Here is a 15735-nt window from a genome sequence, read left to right as displayed (position 1 = left end):
CATCAGCACTAGTTTAAGAGATTTGGTTTTCATGATGGTCATCATCAAAATCCGATTTTAACTTTTGACAGTCAAAACTAATTGGAAGATAATGAGATTTGGGGTAAATTAATGTTTTTGTAGTTTTAGGATAGATTAAAGATAGTCGCATTTGGTAGGGGTAATTTAAAATTTGCCCATTTTTAATTTAACTTGTATTTTTTTTAAATATTGATATATTACAAACAGAATTCTATTGATATTTACAATCAGCTAATAATTAAAATTATCATTTACGATTTTAGTATAACTCAATCCAAACAATAATCCTCACTTAATAATAAAAGAAATTTTATTTTACCACAAAACGAAGAGTCAAATAGATTCCTATCACACAAAAAAACTCGAATCCCAGCCATTGTTAATTCATGCACTCAAGTTGATGAACGCCCAATGTACTTGTACCCCATTGGCCGTGCGCTTTAGAGTTTAGACTTCAGCTTTGGCCCATATTTCCCAATTAACTCACATCTCAGAATGCTTGCATAACATTGTATAACGAGTTCATGAATAAAGAAACGGGACGAAATCCAACAAGGCAATAATTTAAGTTTATTTTTGCCTCTGGCATACAAACAGTTACTGTTGGAGCCACATGGCCTATGACGACTTATCCACTTAACCCAAATGGCTAACCACGTACATCAGCAATTGTCCAGGTCAAATCATTCTCAAAAATCCAATGACAAACTTCGATCCGTCCTGGACTTGAACCTAAAGTCAAGAAAGCTCCATGAGTTGCGCTCCAAGCAGAAGTATCCAAGTGACAGATGGCGACGCCGTGATTGATTTTGGCCATGGTTTTAGGTTCCAAAATATCAGCTTCATAAACCCGGACTTCTGGCACAGAGTGGCAGTAGTAAAGCAAATATGGGTACAGGCTTTGATGGCACGAGACAGATTTGGTGACTTCACCGCCGTTGATCCCCTTGACCGTTCCGATCATGATATCTTGCTTTGACCCCTTAGCGTTCTCAGTTGTATGGAGTGCCACGTTGTTTCCAAGTACCGACGTGGCAAAGTCAATCATGTCCTCTGCTGAGGCAACGCACCGTTTGGTCTCGCCCTTGCTTGGTGCCCGCTCGCAATCGCTCAAGGCATCCTTAATTATACTCTCCATTGTGGAATTATCACTCGCATGAAATATTTCCTTCAGTTGGTTCAGTTTGGAGCCCGTAAAAGGCAAGTTGGAAACAATAGAGAGGGGCAGAAACGACCTTCGAGGCATTCTATCTCTAATGTCAGGCATGGGCATCAAAGTTCCGTTCTTGAGCATGGACTCGCGGAAGAACTTGCCCGGCTCCACCCACCTATTTACCGAACTGCCACTACTAGGATTTGGAACGGGGGTCCCCTCAGTGTAGTTGGCAAAAGTTACGCCGGATTTGGCATAATCTTTGAACTTGGTATAAGCTGATCCGTAAGTCTTGAAATCAATTTGATTTTGATGTCCTTTCGCATTCTGTCCGTAACGTGTGAAATCGTGGGGACGTGCAGATATAGATGTTCCGTAAGCTGCAAAATTAACCTTCTGGGAGGCTTTGGAATTCTCCGCATATGTTTTAAAATAATCAGAAGCAATAAAAGTATTCAAATTGTACTCCTTAAAACTCTCAACACCAGCGTTGCCACCATTTCCATAGCTCTTGAAGAACTCGATTGGGAAAGCCCCATCAGCCCCGTAAGACTTGAACTTGTCATTTGCGCCGCCGTGAGCTGCCTCGCTATAGGATTTAAAGTGGGTCTCCATGGCATTTGTGTCGTGTAAATACGCCTTAAACTCATTGCGTGCCCCCTCCCCGTTATTCCCGTAACTCGAGAACGACTCCTTTCCTGCATTGCCCTTGTTAGAGTAAGTGGAGAAAGACTGGGCCCTGCGGTTGCCTTGGTTCGAGTAAGTAGCGAACTGGCTGAGACCCAAGTCGTTGTTATCAGGATTGTAAGTGGAGAAATCACCAGCGCCATCAGTAGCGCTGGATCCGTATTTGTCAAACCTTTGATTTATAAATTGACCTTGAGATGAGTAACTGTTGAACTTATCGTTGTGAGAAGTAGATTCACCGCTGTATCGGTGGAAGGAGAGGTTAGGGACAGGTTCACCGTCTGAGTAGTTCTTGAACGAGTCGACTCCACCCACTTTTCCGGAACCGTAATTGGTGAAATTCTTGTTGTTGTAAACTGCAAAGTCGGAGTCGGTGTTGTGGTTACTGCTCGGCGATAAGTCGGGGAAACAGAAGAGGTTAGCCGATGAGCAGAAGGATGGGAGGGCTGTAGACAGGGTTCCTTGTTCGGCGAGTTTGGCAAATCTGGACGAGTCGACGGCGTCTAGTGGTGACGCTTTTGAGAGAAGAAAGGGTGATTTTGGCAGACTGTTGTGGATGGTTTTGTCCCAGTATCTCATCAGGTAAGCTTTCGGTGTAAATGGGTTTTCTTTGGCGTTCACGTCATGACCTGCTGCGCCTGCTGCCAGTTCCAATTCAACCTGCATGCCAAAAACAAATTTACTATCAGGTCAAATAGCCATCCATCTCATCAGTCATCTCTCTCTATATTTATAATTATGCCCTTTTTTAATGTTTATTTAAAGATTAAAGTAATTAAATTAATAAAAACGGTAACTGCTTACACCAACTACGTACACTGATAAACAAGAGCAGGAGCATGAACAAGAGGGAGTGCAGGGAGCCCAGGGACTTAAGTTGTTGATGCATTGTGAATGACTTCGTTCTTCTTCAGGGAAGCTGAAGAACATTACTGGAATGATTGAATATATATATACATGCAACTTCAGAGAGCAAGCAAGGTCGGTGGTGGTCCGTTTCTGTAATCATTCATTTTTAATTTGTTTGGGCTCCCATCTGGCCAAGCTCACTAACAGACGAGTTAGCTCCACAAATTTGAATTTCTGGCTCTGCCTCCTGCATTTTGCTATTTTTTTTTTCCATTTCCAAAAAATCACGTTTTATTAAAATAGTTGTAGATTACAATTTTTTTTGTTATTTTATTATATTCTTTTTCGTGGATACTCTTAATACAATCTCTTCAGAGAAATTAACTTGAATCAATGCAAAATCACGTGCAAAATAATAGGGATAATAATAATAAAAAAAGTTTAAATCGTAATGGGCAGGCGCATGGATTCCGACTCATTGAGAGGGAGAGGGGATAGAGTACAGCGCATTAGGGCGATATGTCCCCACATCATGCATATGATAAAATGGTTTTTAAAGTTTCAAATTAAGATTAAACTTTTTTATAATACATTTGATTAAAGAATTGCTTACAGATATTAATTATTAAGAAGGAGCTGATGAGAGACCGTGTGAACTTCAGTGTGAAAGAAGAATACGTATCACGATATCTCCAATCTCCATTCCAAGATATACTATAATCCAATTAATAATTTAGAGCTTCTACTTGATAATAAACTTTGAAATGAACCAATGCAAAATCACATGTGGACCAACCTCGAAGAGCAGAAGAATAAAAGCTGCATGGGTATTGGCATTTTGAACTATACATCTTTTCTTTATTTTAAATCAAGGGTTTTGTACTGTTTAAATTTGTTGTTGTAAATCGACAGTTCAATTTGAAAACATAGTTGAAGATTATATTTTAAATAAATGAATAAATTATTTGAGAATCCAGCTCGATTTCAACACATGCACTTATATTGTATAGCACTATAAATGTTATGAATTCATTGAATTTTAGCCTCTGTTTTTACTTTTTAATTTTTGGTATTTTGTTGAGGTGAAGCAATTAGATCCATTTCGAGACTTGTTTTTCCACACTAATTTTTTCATTCAACTCCTGAACACTATTTGTCAAACCCTTGTTTTCTTTATATTAATTATATTTTATTTTACATCTCATATTTCTCTTGCTGCAGCCAGTGGTGTAGTGAGAAAATCATATTAGTGGGAGCAAAATTTATGACCGACCGAAAGAAAAAATTTACAATCTTGTTTCATTACTTTTATAATCTTATAAGTATTTCTCTTTATACTCTTTGAGAAACCAAAACTTTAAGAGAAGGTAGTCAAATGGGTAAAATCTCGTTTAATCCCTATATTTTGAGATTAGTACCCGTTTGATTCTAAATTTTTAAAAATACTTCAAAACATTCTTGACATTAAATTATTAGCACCTTTCCTCTTGTTTTTTGTTGCTTTTGGCTTAATTTTTACAATATTACCCTCTTACAATAACTTTTTTGGGCATTAGTAAAAAGAAAAAAATTAATTATCAATTTAATCTCAAAAAATAAAATAGAAACCAAATTTAAATATGTTACTTTTTTGGAACACACTGCTGAGGGGTTAATATATTAAATTTTTTTTAATAATGTAAAAAAAAGGTAATTTAATTATTTGTACAATAAAATATTTTTTGGACACATGTAAACTTTCCCAAAAATTAATATATTTTATTTTATTTTTTGGGGTTAAATTAATAATTTAATTTTTTTTATTAATTTCATAAAAAGAAACATTATTGTAAGAGGGTAATATTGTAAAAGTAAGTCAAAAGAAACAAAAAGTAATAGCAGGGATGTCAATAATGTAAGAGTAAGGATGTTTTGAGGCATTTAAAAAAATATATGAACTAAATGAGCACTAATATTAAAATATAGGGATAAAACGAGCTTTTACCCGTAGTCAAATAATGAAGACTGAATACCTGATATATAATTTTAAATAATAAATTTAACTTTAATTAATTTTTAACATAAAGTTACATATTTGGCCAAAATCATGTCAATTTTAAATTAGATTTGATTGTTTTTAATAGACTCAATTGGGTTTTGGGCATTTAAGTTATGCAACTGTACTAATAAATTATAATCTAATGAGAATTGTGTGTGGTTTTAAAATAAGTTTTCTACTTGAATTTATATTTAAATAATTAAATGGATGTAAATTTATAATTTCGGCTAACTAGATAAAACATGTCATTAAATTTTGGACTACGGTGGGGCGGCTAGCTCCTAGCTGCCTCCTTGTTGCTTACATTATGCGGATGGAAAACGAAAGAGTGTTGTCTTTAACACCCCTTCAAGATCATGACAAAACCCCTCTACTAGTGAAACTACAACTAAGGACAATTTAGTCTGATCAAGTTATCTTTTTTTTTTCCCTATTCAAATTCTCCAAATAAAACAAACGTTCTATAATTTTATTTTTCTACAAACTCTACAATCATCGAAAATGTATTTTTTTTTTTTAAATCAACATCAATTTAGTTGATTTGCCCAAACTGATAATAACATATTTTTCTTCCTCATTATTAAATTATTTAAAAAACGTGAAGGCTTCTAAGCTAGAACTTTTTTAGTAGTTTTGAATTAAAATATAAAATGTGTTTATTTAAATTAATTATTGGCATTCAAATCCATCTCACTTGGAATACGAATAGAGAAGTAAAGGCAGCACAATTAGACTTAATTTATCCTTAAAATGTAATTTTTCATGGAAGAGGGTTTTATCATGATACAGGGGTGCTAAAAGCACAAATCAAGTTGAAAGCAAGAACGTGAACAACAGATGATGGAGCCCATGGCCTGTGGATATTTTGCGGCCCGCTTTGACAGATGGGGTCGGACAGTTTTCACCAATTGGGCTTTCAAATTGTTTCTCCGTGCAACTAACAACATGGCGCTCCGCTTAGACTTATTGAAAAAGCACATATTAATTTTTAATTTTTAATATTGTCCCTAATTATTCTATAAGATTGCCTCTAATAAAGCTCACGATTTCATATATGTTCTGAAAAGTTTCTCTTCAATTTGGACTGAATTTCTGGCTGCGCGAGAGGAGATTTTGATATGCCTTGAATCATTTATCAGAATATTTAATTAGTAACTAAAATAATTAGATATTTTTGTAAATTTTTTGTTAAAAGGCTTTAGTAACTCAACATATAAAATGAATCTGTTTATTGGGTTATGTCATCAGGTAATCATAGAATAAAAAATACTTTGATAACCTAGAACTTGCTGAGATAATAGAAATAATATTATTAATTAGAGGTTTCTTAACTCATAAGAGCAAGTATATTAAGAAATAATTAAAAAAAAAAAACCTTTAATAAAACTCAATCATACTAACCGGTCCCGCTCGCTAAAGCGTCTAATGAAAAACGAAGAACCTAACAGAAACATAAAAACAAAAGTAAAGAAGTACAAAGTAAATTAAAAAAAAAAAGGCACAAAGAAAAAAAAGAAGAAGAATACTGATAAAGAAGATGCCACTTTACAGAGTAAAAGAAGAAGACGAAGAAGAGTACATGATAAAAGAAGATGAAAGCTGAGTCAAAAAGAACGCATGCAGAATTGTTGATGCCGCTTTATAGATAGGACATGAAAGCCTTTTTCTTTGTAATACAGAAAGATTCAAATTTATCAACCCAAATAGTCAAATTATGTATATTTTCCATTGTTATTTCGACGAGTTTTAGCCGCTAATATTTTCAGTTTTATGCTCGTGGTAGAGCTTTTAGATCTAACAGAGAAAAGAAAAAAAAAGAAAAAAAAAAAAAGCTTTCAGTTCCTGTCTTTGATTTTTCTTTACTTGATTAACATATGATGCAACAACGATGATAGGTGATCAATCAAGTGGGGTTAAAAAATCACGTTTTTATTTACCAATACTTGTTTTAAATTAATGACAGACAATGTTTAATGTTTTGGCAGAAGAGATAATGATTTTGTTTCTTATTAATTTATTGGCTATTTCTTTCATCAGTACCAAAAGTTTGTCTTCTTGACGTCAATATTGGAAAGACATGACGAGAGCGATCAAAGTATTCATTACATTCCGTCTCCAATCTCTGGATTACATGAAGGAAAATGAACCATTAATGATTAAACTTGGCAAAAACTCATATAATTACTCGATAAAGTGCATGGTGTTATTGTTTATAATTTCCTTCTCCACTTAAATTCTTCATATTAATAATTATGACAAAAAGTTCAGTTAATTTAAATCATTAACTGGTTAATATCTCCTTTAATAGGTATCGTTATAACCATGCATACTGTATAATTAATTATGGTTCCAAAAAATTTTGCGTGAATTTCTGACGACTGATTAAAACAAGAAATAATTGCGGAAAGTAATGGGGATTGATCAGCAGTCTCTTAAAATATGCTTGTTTTTCAATCAGTTAATAGCCTTCAGATTCGTAGCAAAATCAATGGTCAAGATTTATTGTATTAATATTAATAATTTTTTCAACTCTCATCGACCACATCCTGCATGCCCTATTATCTCCTGCCTCACTCTTTTAAGTTCTCTTTCCATCTCACTTCTTTTCACTTATTTTCTCTGATCTTTAATGTACAGTCTTTTACTTTCAACTTACAAAGAAAAAAAATTAACCATCTTAATTTCTTCCTGAATTACCAGTTTTGCTACTCTCTCTTCCGTCCTCCAAATCATAAACCTGGGTTATAAATGGGGTCTATATTAGGTTCCCAGAAATATTATAACGATCATCGTTATTACCCTCGGATTTGAATGGACTGGAAGGACCAAAGTTGAAATCAGTGAGATCAATACCATAATATTTGGATTGAAAGAGTTGAGTCTTTGTACCTCTAATTTGTACACAATGGAACGATGAATATGAAGATGTGGGTGATAATGGAGAAAAGTTAATTAATTATAAATAACAGTGAGATGAAGGAAGTAATTGAGACACAGAGAAGTGAGGAGAAGAGCCGTGACGAGTGAATGGGGGTGAAGTCGAAGGGGGCAGAGAAAAAAAATATTAACATATTTTTAGTATCAATGGAAAAAAATTTCAACCATTGATTAGCTACAAACTAAAAGTTATTAGTTGATGTGAAAATAAAGATATATTTTTAAGAGGCTGCTGATCCGCTCCCAAAACTAATTAAATTAGGAACGTTCTTTGAGACCGCAACTAGCGTGAGCTAACAAAAATATTAAATTAGCACTTTCTATGAAGATTGATGTATTATTTATTAAATATTATTAAAACATAATTGAAAAACGAAATATATCATAACCTCGCTTTCAACCCCTGCCCACCAATTCCGAGAACCAAATCTTCTATGGCCTCTCACCGGCGGTGCTTTGCTTTTCTCTTTTCCAAAGGCAAAGGACCACCTTTCATATATATATATAATTTAAACCATGTGGGAAGAACAAGAAGTAAAAAGGTTCACTCTTCACTGCCGGACACACTAAAAGATAATTCTTGTCTTAATAATTAGATCCAGAACAAAATGCTGATCTTTAGACCCATTGATTACTGAAATAGAGATTTTCTATAAGCAAATATATATATATATATATATGTTAAATAATAACTAGTCCAACTTTTTAAAGTTAGAAGTGTCGAATAAAGAAAACCGACAGAAATATGAAAACGAAAGATTAAGGAGTAATTAAGGACAAAGTAAAAGAAGAAGATTACATGATAAAGAAGGTAAAAGCAAAGTTGTTGACGCCGCTTTGTACAAAGGAATTGTATTATTTATCTCATTTGGGTGCGTGTTTGTTCTTTTTTTAAATATATATTTTTTTGAGTTTCCAAAATTAAAAAGAAAACAAAGATTTATATAACTCCTGGCTACTGTATTAATAAATTAAGTTGAGGTCTGAAGTGTTGTAGACAAACATATTAACATATTAACATGTCAACATATATTATCATTAAATTTTATGTAGTATACATAATGGTGAGTAATTAGATGATGATACGATGATCTTCTGGTTTGGAATTGAATTGACATCGAATGTATGGTAAAAAGCTAGTGAACTCAAGAGTTTTGCGAATGTGTTGAGTTGCTTTCCCTCTTTCTTTAGAGACAGTTGATAAAGTGGTAGATATAACAATATTGATTAATTATTGAATCCTTCTCCACCCAAAAATTTAATATTATGACTGGCAATCATAGTCGAATAATATATTTATGTTCAATTTATGACATATTTAGGGGACATTAATTAATGAGAAACATCATGCCAGCTGAAGAGGTAGGTCACGTAGAAAATATTAAAATACGGAACAAAGAAAATAAGAACAAGCGTGTTGAACTTAATCACACAAACACACCGAGCTGGAAGCAAATCGCATAGCTAGCTTAATACAACTTATAGCCAAATAATGAATTAAAACGGCTAGCTAAACCATACGATCAACAATGGTCCAAGTCAAATCATTCTCGAAAATCCAGTGACAAACTTCGATCCGCCCTGGACCCGAACCCAAAGCCAAGAATGCTCCATGAGTCTGGCTCCAAGCAGACGTATCGATGTGACAGATGGCAACACCGTGATTGATTTTAGCCTTGGTTTTGGGATCCAATAAATCAGCTTCATACACCCTCACTTTTGGAACCGAGTGGCAGTAGTATAGCAAATATGGAAACAAGCTTTGGTGACAAGAGACAGATTGGGTGACTTTGCCACCGTTGATTCCCTTCACTGAACCAATCATAATGTTCTGTTTTGACCCTTGCACGTTCTGAGTTGTACGAAGAGTCACGCTGTTTCCCAGTACTGAGGTGGCGAAGTCAATCATATCCTCGGCTGAGTCAATGCACCGTTTGGTCTCGCCCTTGCTTGGTGGCCGCTCACACTCGCTCAACGCATCCTTGATTATACTCTCCATGCTAGAATTTTCACTTGCATGGAATATTTCCTTGAGTACGTTTACATTGGAACTCGAAAATGGTAACTTGGAAACGATGGCCCGGGGCAGAAACGACCTTTGAGGCATTTTATCTCGAATGTCAGGCATTGGCATCACAGTTCCCGTCTTCAGCATAGACTCGCGGAAGAACTTGCCCGGCTCCACCCATTTATTATTATTTTTATTCACCGAACTGCCACTGGCTGAGCCAGAGCCGCTTTTACTGTAGCTGGCAAAAGTTACACCGGTTTTGGCATAGTCTTTAAAACTGCGATCTGGTCCATAAACTTTGAACCCGATCTTTTGTCCGTCCGCATTCTCCCCGTATCCAGAGAATTTATGCGAGACACTGTTGAAATCCTCCTGGTAATTAGCGAAATTGACTTTCTCAGTGTTGGAACTCTTGGCGTATGATTTGAAGTTATTTGCACCCACATTGGACTGCGGATTGTAACTGGTAAAACTCTCGATACCAGAATTGCCACCATCTCCATAGCTCTTGAAATTCTGCTCCGGCACGTTCCCATCACTCCCGTACGACTTGAACGTGTCGTTTGCCGCGTTACCCGCCTCCCCATACGATGTGAAGTTGCTCTGTATCACATTCGACTCTTTCGCGTAAGACATAAACTCGTTGGGCAACCCGTTCCCGTTCTTCCCGTAACTCGAGAACGACTCCCCACCTGAGTTGGTATTTTCGGTGTAGCTCGAGAACGTCTGGGCCCTGCCGTTACCGGCATCCGAATACGATGTGAATCTGAGGTTCGGGACGTTGACTTCTCTGTTGTAACTCTTGAAATCACCAGCGCCACCAGTGGCGCCGGTTCCGTATGTGTTGAAGCTGTCGTCGACAACGTTGCTATGAGAGGCGTAAGCGGAGAATTTGTCATTGTGACCCGCTGAGTCGCGGCTGTATCGGCGGAACGAGTCCACTTCGACGTTTCCGTCCTCCGAGTAGTTCTTGAAGGAGTTGACTCCACCGAGTCCAGCGGTTCCGTAATTGGTGAAGTTCTTGTTTTCATAAACAGCGAAGTTGGCGTCGGCGCCGTGTTTTTCGAGACTCGGCGACAAGTCGGGGAAGCAGAAGAGTTTAGCGGACGAGCAAAAGGACGGGAGGACTGAGGAGAGGGTTTTCTGCTCGGCGAGTTTGGAATAAGTCGCCGTTTCGACGGCGTTCAATGGGGAGGCTTTTGAGAGAAGAAAGTGTGGTTTTGGTGAATTTTTGCTCACGGTTTTGTCCCAGTATCGCATCAGGTAAGCCTTTGGTGAGAATGGGTTTTCTTTGCCTTTTAAGACGTCGCCGGAAGTATTGGCGCCACCTGCCAACGTAACCTTAACCTGCATTAATTAATGCAACATGAACCATCGTTACTTGTTCCGAAAAATATCGGCATTTATTAAATAATTAAAGATCAAGTTCAGAAACTAAATTTAAGAGATGCTTACACTTAAGAGGAGAAATGAATAAAGCAGCACGAAGAAGAAGGAGAAGAGAGAGAGGAGAGACTCCATGGGCTTAGGTTTTGCGTTCATTTTTATTTCTTCCAACTGAGACGAAGAAGAATGTTTGTCGGTTGCCGGTTGGTTGCTTCGTTCGTAGGCTCAATTTAAAGAACTTCAAAGGGTAGACAACGTACAATGGGTTTTGCTTTCATTTTCCTTAGGCTGAGTGAATGTTTTGTTTTCTTAATAGGTTAATTTTGTAAACCTGATTCATGATGAGATGGATTAATTATGTTCACTAACATCAACCTTTTTAATGTACGGATATTATTTAAAATTTAGTAGTTTAATTATTTTATAATATTTTATATTCTCTATTTTTATTAACTATCATATTAAGTATGTATTTATGCATTTTACTTCTACTTTAAATTTGATTCAACTTTTTGAGTTGAGTTAATTTGAGATAATAAATAGTTCTTGTCATCTTTATAAGCTTGACCAAGTTTAAGTGCAATGATAAAAGAGAGAACAAGGATGTCAACTGCTAAGAATGTCTCATTTTATTTTATTTTTCCCCTCCTCTATTAGATTCATATTTTATCTCTAAGCTAAAAATTTAAAGATAAAATTTGCCCCAAAATATACCCTATACCCTCAAAATTTTGTGATCAAAATTTCTTTTTAAAAAAATATTATTAATCCTAATGGTAGAAATTTATGAACTTTTGACATCATCATCATCATCATTATTATTTATTTGGCTAACTCAACCTGATTATTTTAAAGTTTTTGAGATGGGGTTGTAGATAATTATTTCATCTGATTGCACTTAATCGACTTTTGCTTTAAGTTAATAATAACAAGGAATCTAACTCATCAAGTGCCCCCGCAGGATGTGCGCTGGCCGTGCTGTATTCGTATAGACTCCAAAAAAAAATAAAAAAATCATAATAAGCACATAACGAATTTGATTATAAATTTTGTGAAGATATCTTTTCCTTTTTAGGGGGTGAAAGCTATGATGCTTAGATAGACAACTACTATACTAACGTTAAGAGTGATGACAAAATTATAATTTTTTATATAAATTATTGTGCCATAAATTTAAGGATTGAATGAAAATATAATATAATCAAAATAAATTATATAGGTCAAGAAATAATTAATACAACCAATTGAATTATATACTTTAATCTCCCCCTGTATATAATTAACACCATTGTTTGAGCACGTGGTTTGTTAACTTAGTTGTGGAAAGATAGGTTATGGAAAGCATCAAAAAGCTTTTATCACAACAAAGAAAAATGTGTCACATTTTTCGTGCATGCTGTGTGTTCATCAATTGACAAGACACTTCAGAAGTTTACCTAATGGAGAATGAAAACGAAATGCTCCCTTGTATTATGAATCATAATGTATCAGCTTCATCACGACTTTACATAATTTGGACAGGTTAACATCAACCCTTTACTGGGATCTATCTTAAGAATTTATTGTAACTTTATAATAGCTGTATTATTTTGACATTTTATATAGCATGCTAAACGAAGTTCTTGCTTGAGAACTTGAAAGTCACTAAAAAGGAAAAAGGATTGACATATTTGATGCGTCGGCAGAAGAGAACGTGATTTTGTTTCTTATTTGTTGGTTAATTTTCTTTTCGTGATCAGTACCAGAAGGTATTGGCTCTGCATTCCCAATTATAATGTAGAGGCATCAGATATATTAAATATACATCACATTGTGCTATCTCTTCAGTATCTAAATCACATAAAAGAAAAATACCCATTATACTTTAGGTCGCTGGATTCCATTAACAATGATAAATGAACAAAGTCATGATGAGACCATGACAGAATTTTTATTTTTTAGTAGATTTTCAGAATTTTTTTAAAGAAAAAAGTAAAGATACTAAAGGAAGTCATAATGACCTAGCTATAACACAGTGTAATTTTATAGTGTTTACTGCTTATTTCATCTTCTTTTTCCTTACATCATATGGTGTTATAGTTAATTTTGTTCCCTTCAATTTAATAGCAGTTATCTTTATTTTATGTTACATCAATCTATGCACATGTTCTGATATAGACTTAGGAAAAATACACCAACCTACTGATCACAATCCAATACAAAAAAACACAACGTTTTTTTTCCCTAAATTTTTACATCTTTCTCTTTATTTCTACTAGGCTCATCAATGCTCTCAATTAATTTAGTGCTACCTGTTTTCATGGGAGGTAATTAGCTAAAAATTAATGTTTTAGGGCTTGTTTGGTGATCAGATTGGGTAACTAAAGTTTAAAAAGCACAACACTCAAACTATTTGGTAAACACTAGTTGTTATGACTTAAAAACTAAGTTGATTTGATTCACCGTTTGTATGATAAAAAAATAAAATATCTTTATTATTTTTATCAAAATTATATTTACTGCATATTATTAACTTTCATTTTATAGTAATAATTTGTTTTCTACGGTAGCAAAACCTTAATACTAAATATAACTTTAGAGTTACTTGATAATACGGATAATCTTTAATTATGAAAAAAAAACTTAATATGATCTTAGATTTAGATTCGCCGTAAATATTTCTTAACAATGGTTCCATAATAATCTTACGTTAGTTTCTGACGTGATTACACTATAATTTTTTAACAGGACCAAAGCTCTCTCTATCAGTTTACTTAACCAACACAAAAATAATTTATTTAATCAACACATGTATTATAATTTCTCCTCACCTTAGATCACATCGAACGTCTTTAGTGGAACTTAGTTCCGACAAATGACAAGGGCAATATAATTATTAGTTGCGACTAATGCACATGGGCAGTTGTGACTTTGATGCAAAGGATTAACATGGTCAATCATATGAGTGATTCATAGAAAGAAACGTTATATATAAATCCACATTACATCCAAACATAGGTTTTAATGTTCACAAGAGAGCATTTTGTCTGAAGTAATTTGTTGTCATTAATAACATCACTAACGAGAAAGTCCTTGGTGTTCTTAAATAATTGTTTCTTATTTATTCACTATATGTCATATCATCACGTATATTATTATGATTGATTCAAGCATAAACATAATAGAGAGTAAACTTTAGGAGTGCTCAAAAAATTTTCCGCTGACAAACGACATTGATCAGCTAGATTTGAGAGTGATCGATTTCCCTATCAAATCTCAACACATTGAACATTAAAAACAATTATTACTGTTCGATGATTCATTTGTTGCACGATTCATATATCGATATAGTTCCAAAATACCAAAAAAAAAAAAAATTCAAAACCAACCATATAACAGTATAAAATGAAAGACAATTAATTAATTGTCTCCAATAGAGACTGTTGGGTATGTGTTTCGTGGAAAGCATGCTGAAACTGATTGAGTACAAATTCCAAGTGTTGTAATTGAGACTCCAACTTCTGTGGGGCAATAGCTTTAATTATCAGGCATTGTATTGTTGTTTCCCACGTTTTCTCCATCGTTTTCAAAATGCCATTCATGGTTTTTTTTTTCTCCCTCCTTGATTGAAAGAGATTTGGAAAATGCGCGTGTATTGATATGTACTCATTATTTTATACTTTGTTTTACCGATATTTTTAGTGCCAAAATACATAGTCATTTACACCACATCATATATCCAAAAAATATTACAAAATATATATTAAAAAAATAAGTGTGTACTTCGGATATGCACTAAAATAAAATTAATATGTGGCAGTATAAAGAATTACATGACAACTTATATAAGGTCTAAAAAAAGTTATTGATCTAATTTGGAGACGCAACAATAAGCGACACGTGGTTACTAATAGAATCATGCGTCAAAAACTCAAATACTAATAAAAATAATTATAAATCTAATGACGTAAAGAAAACAAGAGAATAGATGACATAAACTGAAATCCAAAATCAAATTTTCCTTCAAGTCTGGTCTATAAATATAGACCAAAAAGATTAAGAAAGGATAGTTACCATAAAAAAATATGCAAGATAATTGCAAAAGAGATATATTATTGCTTACTTTCCCTAGGTAACGAGAAAGTATACAAAGAGAAAGTATCAACTAGGAAAAGACATAATTACAAAAGTTCAGGAACCTTCTATCTATAAAAGATTTTAGAGTGGTTAAATTATGGGATTTTGTGACCGTTTAAGAGTTTGTCAAGGAGTCCTTGAATAAGCAACTTGTCATTGAAGAGCCGTTGATGATTGATGGTTTGTTGGCTGATTTATTGGTATTAGCGAGTGAATCCTATAACGACTCACCTCACCTACTCCAAATTAAACATAAAAGATAAGATGAACCCCAATTATAAAGAAGCATAGGGTTCTTGTTCTTAGATATATTGATCACTACAACATTATCGATAGAGATCAAAGAAATTCACAAATCATATATGATCACTTTCCATTAGTACTGGCAGTGCTTTGCTCTTTTTTATTCTTTTCTAAAGGCAGTGGACCACATTTCGTGTCTATAAACCATGTGAGGAAAATTATGTAAACTATATATGGTTGAACTGTTTTGCTGAGCTCCAGGGCCAGACACACAATTATGATATTTCTTGTTTT

General features: G+C 34.3%; 2 protein-coding genes across 3 annotated transcripts; both read right to left on the bottom strand.

Moving 5' to 3' along the window:
* Positions 1-349: 349 nt before the first annotated feature.
* LOC102616315 (polygalacturonase 1 beta-like protein 1) lies at positions 350-2875 on the bottom strand. 2 transcript variants are annotated; one of them, XM_025100633.2, is made up of 2 exons: positions 2666-2875; positions 350-2521 (listed from the first exon to the last, which is right to left on the bottom strand). In XM_025100633.2, the coding sequence occupies exons 1-2, from the start codon at positions 2789-2791 to the stop codon at positions 671-673; spliced, it is 1977 nt and encodes a 658-aa protein (XP_024956401.1). In that variant the 5' UTR covers positions 2792-2875; the 3' UTR covers positions 350-670. The 2 variants fall into 2 exon arrangements, with proteins under 2 accessions (XP_024956401.1, XP_024956402.1); XM_025100634.2 differs by having other exon boundaries at positions 351-2521; positions 2679-2871.
* Positions 2876-9052: 6177 nt separating this feature from the next.
* Positions 9053-11370, bottom strand: LOC102613096 (polygalacturonase 1 beta-like protein 3). The gene is made up of 2 exons (XM_006483784.4): positions 11152-11370; positions 9053-11043 (listed from the first exon to the last, which is right to left on the bottom strand). Exons 1-2 carry the CDS (start codon positions 11236-11238, stop codon positions 9196-9198), a joined length of 1935 nt encoding a protein of 644 aa, XP_006483847.1. The 5' UTR covers positions 11239-11370; the 3' UTR covers positions 9053-9195.
* Positions 11371-15735: the final 4365 nt, after the last annotated feature.

Source organism: Citrus sinensis, chromosome 4 (assembly GCF_022201045.2).
Source record: "Citrus sinensis cultivar Valencia sweet orange chromosome 4, DVS_A1.0, whole genome shotgun sequence".
Lineage (NCBI taxonomy): Eukaryota > Viridiplantae > Streptophyta > Magnoliopsida > Sapindales > Rutaceae > Citrus > Citrus sinensis.
The sequence above is the reverse complement of the archived record's forward strand: the minus strand, read 5'-3'. Positions and strand labels throughout refer to the sequence as shown.

Bases quoted from the DNA above. Each gene is read 5' to 3' on its own strand.
- LOC102616315 (XM_025100633.2), bottom strand. From the start codon at position 2,791: ATGTTCTTCAGCTTCCCTGAAGAAGAACGAAGTCATTCACAATGCATC. The intron at 2,522-2,665 runs GTAAGCAGTTAC...TTTGGCATGCAG, and splicing joins TATCAGTGTACGTAGTTGGT to GTTGAATTGGAACTGGCAGC.
- LOC102613096 (XM_006483784.4), bottom strand. From the start codon at position 11,238: ATGAACGCAAAACCTAAGCCCATGGAGTCTCTCCTCTCTCTCTTCTCC. The intron at 11,044-11,151 runs GTAAGCATCTCT...TAATTAATGCAG, and splicing joins ATTCATTTCTCCTCTTAAGT to GTTAAGGTTACGTTGGCAGG.